This window comes from Squalius cephalus, assembly GCF_949319135.1.
Source record: "Squalius cephalus genome assembly, chromosome: 15".
In the NCBI taxonomy this organism is placed as follows: Eukaryota; Metazoa; Chordata; class Actinopteri; order Cypriniformes; family Leuciscidae; genus Squalius; species Squalius cephalus.
In genome coordinates, this window is record NC_137136.1 from 602,261 (window position 1) to 610,000 (window position 7,740).

Sequence of the window (7,740 nt, forward strand, 5' to 3'; positions counted from 1 at the left end):
TCTCGCTCCTCTGGTTCTCTCGCTCCTCTGGATCTCTCGCTCCTCTGGTTCTCTCGCTCCTCTGGTTCTGTCTCTCCTCTGGTTCTTTCGCTCCTCTGGTTCTTTCGCTCCTCTGGTTCTTTCGCTCCTCTGGTTCTGTCTCTCCTCTGGATCTCTCGTTCCTCTGGTTCTGTCTCTCCTCTGGTTCTGTCTCTCCTCTGGTTCTCTCGCTCCTCTGGATCTCTCGCTCCTCTGGTTCTGTCTCTCCTCTGGTTCTCTCGCTCCTCTGGTTCTCTCGCTCCTCTGGTTCTGTCTCTCCTCTGGTTCTGTCTCTCCTCTGGTTCTTTCGCTCCTCTGGTTCTTTCGCTCCTCTGGTTCTTTCGCTCCTCTGGTTCTGTCTCTCCTCTGGATCTCTCGTTCCTCTGGTTCTGTCTCTCCTCTGGTTCTGTCTCTCCTCTGGTTCTCTCGCTCCTCTGGATCTCTCGCTCCTCTGGTTCTGTCTCTCTTCTGGTTCTCTCGCTCCTCTGGTTCTCTCTCTCCTCTGGTTCTCTCGCTCCTCTGGTTCTGTCTCTCCTCTGGTTCTTTCGCTCCTCTGGTTCTTTCGCTCCTGGTTCTTTCGCTCCTCTGGTTCTCTCGCTCCTCTGGATCTGTCGCTCCTCTGGTTCTGTCTCTCCTCTGGTTCTGTCTCTCCTCTGGTTCTTTCGCTCCTCTGGTTCTTTCGCTCCTCTGGTTCTCTCGCTCCTGGTTCTTTCGCTCCTGGTTCTTTCGCTCCTCTGGTTCTCTCGCTCCTCTGGTTCTGTCTCTCCTCTGGTTCTGTCTCTCCTCTGGTTCTGTCTCTCCTCTGATTCTTTCGCTCCTCTGGATCTCTCGCTCCTCTGGATCTCTCGCTCCTCTGGTTCTGTCTCTCCTCTGGTTCTGTCTCTCCTCTGGTTCTGTCTCTCTTCTGGTTCTTTCGCTCCTCTGGTTCTTTTGCTCCTCTGGTTCTGTCTCTCCTCTGGTTCTGTCTCTCCTCTGGTTCTGTCTCTCCTCTGGTTCTGTCTCTCCTCTGGTTCTTTCGCTCCTCTGGTTCTGTTGCTCCTCTGGATCTCTCGCTCCTCTGAATCTCTCGCTCCTCTGGTTCTCTCGCTCCTCTGGTTCTCTCGCTCCTCTGGTTCTCTCGCTCCTCTGGATCTCTAGCGCCTCTGGATCTCTCGCTCCTCTGGTTCTCTCGCTCCTCTGGATCTCTCGCTCCTCTGGTTCTTTCGCTCCTCTGGTTCTTTCGCTCCTCTGGTTCTTTCGCTCCTCTGGTTCTTTCGCTCCTCTGGTTCTTTCGCTCCTCTGGTTCTGTTGCTCCTCTGGATCTCTCGCTCCTCTGGATCTCTCGCTCCTCTGGATCTCTCGCTCCTTTGTATCTCTCGCTCCTCTGGATCTCTCGCTCCTCTGGTTCTCTCGCTCCTCTGGTTCTCTCGCTCCTCTGGATCTCTCGCTCCTCTGGTTCTTTCGCTCCTCTGGTTCTTTCGCTCCTCTGGTTCTTTCGCTCCTCTGGTTCTGTTGCTCCTCTGGATCTCTCGCTCCTCTGGATCTCTCGCTCCTCTGGATCTCTCGCTCCTTTGTATCTCTCGCTCCTCTGGATCTCTCGCTCCACTGGTTCTCTCGCTCCTCTGGTTCTCTCGCTCCTCTGGATCTCTCGCTCCTCTGGTTCTTTCGCTCCTCTGGTTCTTTCGCTCCTCTGGTTCTTTCGCTCCTCTGGTTATGTTGCTCCTCTGGTTCTCTCGCTCCTCTGGTTCTTTCGCTCCTCTGGTTCTTTCGCTCCTCTGGTTCTTTCGCTCCTCTGGTTCTTTCGCTCCTCTGGTTCTTTCGCTCCTCTGGTTCTCTCGCTCCTCTGGTTCTTTCGCTCCTCTGGTTCTTTCGCTCCTCTGGTTCTTTCGCTCCTCTGGTTATGTTGCTCCTCTGGATCTCTCGCTCCTCTGGATCTCTCGCTCCTCTGGATCTCTCGCTCCTCTGGATCTCTCGCTCCTTTGTATCTCTCGCTCCTCTGGATCTCTCGCTCCTCTGGTTCTCTCGCTCCTCTGGTTCTCTCGCTCCTCTGGATCTCTCGCTCCTCTGGTTCTTTCGCTCCTCTGGTTCTTTCGCTCCTCTGGTTCTTTCGCTCCTCTGGTTCTGTTGCTCCTCTGGATCTCTCGCTCCTCTGGATCTCTCGCTCCTCTGGATCTCTCGCTCCTTTGTATCTCTCGCTCCTCTGGATCTCTCGCTCCTCTGGTTCTCTCGCTCCTCTGGTTCTCTCGCTCCTCTGGATCTCTCGCTCCTCTGGTTCTTTCGCTCCTCTGGTTCTTTCGCTCCTCTGGTTCTTTCGCTCCTCTGGTTATGTTGCTCCTCTGGTTCTCTCGCTCCTCTGGTTCTTTCGCTCCTCTGGTTCTTTCGCTCCTCTGGTTCTTTCGCTCCTCTGGTTCTTTCGCTCCTCTGGTTCTTTCGCTCTTCTGGTTCTTTCGCTCCTCTGGTTCTTTCGCTCCTCTGGTTCTTTCGCTCCTCTGGTTCTTTCGCTCCTCTGGTTATGTTGCTCCTCTGGATCTCTCGCTCCTCTGGATCTCTCGCTCCTCTGGATCTCTCGCTCCTCTGGATCTCTCGCTCCTTTGTATCTCTCGCTCCTCTGGATCTCTCGCTCCTCTGGTTCTCTCGCTCCTCTGGTTCTGTCTCTCCTCTGGTTCTGTCTCTCCTCTGGTTCTCTCGCTCCTCTGGTTCTCTCGCTCCTCTGGTTCTTTCGCTCCTCTGGTTCTTTCGCTCCTCTGGTTCTTTCGCTCCTCTGGTTCTGTCTCTCCTCTGGATCTCTCGTTCCTCTGGTTCTGTCTCTCCTCTGGTTCTGTCGCTCCTCTGGTTCTCTCGCTCCTCTGGTTTTGTCTCTCCTCTGGTTCTCTCGCTCCTCTGGATCTCTCGCTCCTCTGGATCTCTCGCTCCTCTGGTTCTCTCTCTCCTCTGGTTCTCTCGCTCCTCTGGATCTCTCGCTCCTCTGGTTCTCTCGCTCCTCTGGTTCTGTCTCTCCTCTGGTTCTGTCTCTCCTCTGGATCTCTCGCTCCTCTGGATCTCTCGCTCCTCTGGTTGTCTCGCTCCTGGTTCTTTCGCTCCTCTGGTTCTCTCGTTCCTCTGGTTCTCTCGCTTCTCTGGTTCTGTCTCTCCTCTGGTTCTGTCTCTCCTCTGATTCTTTCGCTCCTCTGGATCTCTCGCTCCTCTGGTTCTGTCTCTCCTCTGGTTCTGTCTCTCTTCTGGTTCTTTCGCTCCTCTGGTTCTTTTGCTCCTCTGGATCTCTTGCTCCTCTGGTTCTGTCTCACCTCTGGTTCTGTCTCTCCTCTGGTTCTTTCGCTCCTCTGGTTCTTTCGCTCCTCTGGTTCTGTTGCTCCTCTGGATCTCTCGCTCCTCTGGCTCTCTCGCTCCTCTGGATCTCTCGCTCCTCTGGATCTCTCGCTCCTCTGGTTCTCTCGCTCCTCTGGATCTCTCGCTCCTCTGGTTCTCTCGCTCCTCTGGATCTCTCGCTCCTCTGGTTCTCTCGCTCCTCTGGATCTCTCGCTCCTCTGGATCTCTCGCTCCTCTGGTTCTGTCTCTCCTCTGGTTCTCTCGCTCCTCTGGTTCTCTCGCTCCTCTGGTTCTCTCGCTCCTCTGGATCTCTCGCTCCTCTGGTTCTCTCGCTCCTCTGGTTCTGTCTCTCCTCTGGTTCTTTCGCTCCTCTGGTTCTTTCGCTCCTGGTTCTTTCGCTCCTCTGGTTCTCTCGCTCCTCTGGATCTCTCGCTCCTCTGGTTCTTTCGCTCCTCTGATTCTTTCGCTCCTCTGGTTCTCTCGCTCCTGGTTCTTTCGGTCCTCTGGTTCTCTCGCTCCTCTGGTTCTCTCGCTCCTCTGGATCTTTCGCTCCTTTGGTTCTCTCGCTCCTCTGGTTCTTTCGCTCCTCTGGATCTCTCGCTCCTCTGGTTCTCTCGCTCTTCTGGATCTCTCGCTCCTATGTTTCTCTCGCTCCTCTGGTTCTTTCGCTCCTCTGGTTCTCTCGCTCCTCTGGTCCTCTGGTACTCTCGCTCCTCTGGTACTCTCGCTCCTCTGGTTCTTTCGCTCCTCTGGTTCTTTCGCTCCTCTGGTTCTCTCGCTCCTGGTTCTTTCGGTCCTCTGGTTCTCTCGCTCCTCTGGTTCTCTCGCTCCTCTGGTCCTCTGGTACTCTCGCTCCTCTGGTACTCTCGCTCCTCTGGTTCTTTCGCTCCTCTGGTTCTTTCGCTCCTCTGGTTCTCTCGCTCCTGGTTCTTTCGGTCCTCTGGTTCTCTCGCTCCTCTGGTTCTCTCGCTCCTCTGGATCTTTCGCTCCTTTGGTTCTCTCGCTCCTCTGGTTCTTTCACTCCTCTGGATCTCTCGCTCCTCTGGTTCTCTCGCTCCTCTGGATCTCTCGCTCCTATGTTTCTCTTGCTCCTCTGGTTCTTTCGCTCCTCTGGTTCTCTCGCTCCTCTGGTTCTCTGGTTCTCTCGCTCCTCTGGTACTCTCGCTCCTCTGGTTCTCTCGCTCCTCTGGTTCTTTCGCTCCTCTGGTTCTCTCGCTTCTCTGGTTCTCTCGCTCCTCTGGATCTCTCGCTCCTCTGGATCTCTCGCTCCTCTGGTTCTGTCTCTCCTCTGGTTCTTTCGCTCCTCTGGTTCTTTCGCTCCTCTGGTTCTCTCGCTTCTCTGGTTCTCTCGCTCCTCTGGATCTCTCGCTCCTCTGGATCTCTCGCTCCTCTGGTTCTGTCTCTCCTCTGGTTCTTTCGCTCCTCTGGTTCTTTCGCTCCTCTGGTTCTGTCGCTCCTCTGGTTCTGTCGCTCCTCTGGATCTTTCGCTCCTCTGGTTCTCTCGCTCCTCTGGTTCTGTCTCTCCTCTGGTTCTCTCGCTCCTCTGGATCTCTCGCTCCTCTGGATCTTTCGCTCCTCTGGTTCTGTCGCTCCTCTGGTTCTGTCGCTCCTCTGGATCTTTCGCTCCTCTGGTTCTTTTGCTCCTCTGGTTCTTTTGCTCCTCTGGTTCTCTCGCTCCTCTGGATCTCTCGCTCCTCTGGATCTTTCGCTCCTCTGGTTCTCTCGCTCCTCTGGATCTTTTGCTCCTCTGGTTCTTTCGCTCCTCTGGTTCTCTCGCTCCTCTGGTTCTCTCGCTCCTCTGGTTCTCTCGCTCCTCTGGTTCTTTCGCTCCTCTGGTTCTTTCGCTCCTCTGGTTCTCTTGCTCCTCTGGTTCTCTCGCTCCTCTGGATCTCTCGCTCCTCTGGTTCTCTCGCTCCTCTGGTTCTCTCGCTCCTCTGGTTCTCTCGCTCCTCTGGTTCTTTCGCTCCTCTGGTTCTCTCGCTCCTCTGGTTCTCTCGCTCCTCTGGTTCTCTCGCTCCTCTGGTTCTCTCGCTCCACTGGTTCTTTCGCTCCTCTGGTTCTTTCGCTCCTCTGGTTCTTTCTCAAGATGCTCGTTTCTTTATTCTGCTCTCAGTTCTGAAAGTAACAGGCGTTTTTTGTCAATCATGAAGGAACTGGAACAGTAACTTTCCCTCGGACAAGAGCCAGATGTTCCACCAGCTGCCCACCGGCGCGCTCAACAGGTGACGACTCTCTACAGATCACTCATACTAGAGGAGGCTTTTGGTTCTTGAACATCTGCAATCTTCAACCAGTCCAGTTCTTACACACCCAGAATCTTTTCTTAAAGTCTAAAAATGTTGTGGTGATCTTCGGTTATTTTTGACCCCGAAAAATTGTACACACAAAAAAAAAAAAAAACTTTTTTGAAAAAACTTGAAATGTGTGTGAAATGTTTCTGAACTTGAACACATAAAAAAATCATGGACATGATTCGAAAAGGTTAAATAGTCCTGAAAAAGTAATCATACTTCTCGTGGTCAAAAATGAGCGCATTGGAAATTAATTGGAGACTAATTTCGTCTAGTGGAAGCGTTTGGTACTGCAGCCAAACACAATCTGACTAAAAGCTCATTTTTTGAAATATCATTATCATCTTCATGTAAACTTCAAAAATGTGAATCTGTGAAACGGTGACGGCGTGTGTTTAGTCTATAGATATGAGCATTTGAATATATATGTCTGCAGTCGGCTAGTCTTTCTTTACAAAGCGACATCACCAAATGACTTGTCTGGCTGCAAAATACAGAATTTTTAGTCGTTTCCGCGTATCCATGTGGACCGGAATCATTTTGATAATGTTGTATCTGTACAGAGGTGAAGGGAAGGAGGCGGAGTATTGAATATTATGGTCAATTATGCCAAACAATCTGAGATGCTTGATTAATTTAGAGATTGTATGGTTTTGTTCTGAATGCATATATGGTATTAATTTTGCTTATGCAAGTCTTATAAAAGATCTTAAACCAGGATCAGTAAATCCCAGATTTTTGACCCTGTTTTGATGTGGATTTGACCCGTCTGGTTTTGTGTGTCCGCAGAACGAACTCGGATTCTGCGCTGCACACGAGTGTGATGAACCCGCCGTCTGCAGACCCGTTCTCTGTGCAGGGCCGACGGGCTGGTCAGTGGCTTCGACACGCCTCACATGTGACCGTCAGCATGTGTGTGTGAGTGTGTGAGTGGGTTCTGACAGGTTCTGTTCTCCTCCTGCAGTTTTCTCCTATCCGGTTCCTCCCATCGAGGAGAACGGCCCGAGCGACGGACGCCTGCTCAAACCCTGGGACTCCAGGAAGGTGTGTGTGTGTGTGTGTGTGTGTGTGATCAAATGTCTTCACAAAGACAGTAAAAGCTACTGAATAATGCCTTAATGAAAGCTCAGCTCAGTGTGACACAACAGAAGTCAGTGCACATACAATACTATTATTTACTCATTTTAAGAAGCTGAATCCAAAAATAGTGCCCTAGTTTTGCTCTAGCGTGTCACTTTCTTATAAAACATGATGTGCATTTTGAAGCATTTTTGCTTTCAGCAAGCATTTGTAAGGTGAGAAAGAGACAAAACCCTGATTCCCGTCTTCCTTTGAGCCGGTTACAACCGTTCAATTCTCATCCCATTTTAACATGCATGACATTATATTTAATAATTGATATTTAACAATTAAACATATTATTATATCATGCCTGATCCTGATTTCAGGGTTGTATTTATGGCCAGTGACAGAAGAAAGTGTAAACATGACCCAGATGTTCTGCTAAGTGTGTTTTCTACTCTGTAGTCAGGGTCTGGAAGCCTGAACTCCGTTCATTTCTCCATAAGGAAACTGATATTGAACAATAGCTTATAAAGTGTTAAAGTCAGCCCTACTGTGAGAGACGAGGTTGTTAACCGATGGTATTTGCTTCTGTTGAAGCCGTCAGCCCACATTATTTCAGCTTAGTTTTAAAATAATCTGGTGAAAAACTACATTACCCATGATGCTCTACAGAAAATTCCACCAATCAGAGTCGAAACAAGCTAAACATGCTAAAAGAGCTCGTTAGCTCCGCCCACTCCCATGAAGCACTGTATATTCACTAAATATTTGAATATATGTATGCATATTTTGCAATAATCTTCAAATATATTGTTTTTATATTTAATCAACATTTTTAAATCGGTAGTTGTATGTTTCTCCATCATTTTTAATTTGACTATGCTGTTCGCAATGCATCATGGGATTGTAGTTCTTTCCTCGCTAAAGCCGTTGAGATTCACAGTCGTTGTAGTTTGTCTGAGTTTGTCGTCGCTGGTTGGTTTGGTTCATGGCTTAAAGAGGAGACTCTTTTAAATCCCTGTGGGAGAAATGAATGGGAAAATCCTTCCGGGACCAGCGCCGCTGAAAGAGTGGACGGCAC

The 7,740-nt window shown here is 50.6% G+C and overlaps 1 protein-coding gene across 4 annotated transcripts in view; it reads left to right on the plus strand.

Moving 5' to 3' along the window:
- Nucleotides 1-7,740, plus strand: part of LOC307172201 (CREB-regulated transcription coactivator 2) — a 33,518-nt gene that overhangs the window by 11,307 nt on the left and 14,471 nt on the right. For 3 of the 4 annotated variants that reach the window (XM_079894329.1, XM_079894332.1, XM_079894330.1), the window contains exons 5-7: nt 5,454-5,525; nt 6,384-6,466; nt 6,559-6,638. In XM_079894329.1, coding sequence (XP_079750455.1) covers nt 5,454-5,525; nt 6,384-6,466; nt 6,559-6,638 — 235 coding nt within the window. The remainder of the gene's footprint in view (nt 1-5,453; nt 5,526-6,383; nt 6,467-6,558; nt 6,639-7,740) is intronic. The other variant, XM_079894331.1, reaches the window with a different exon arrangement.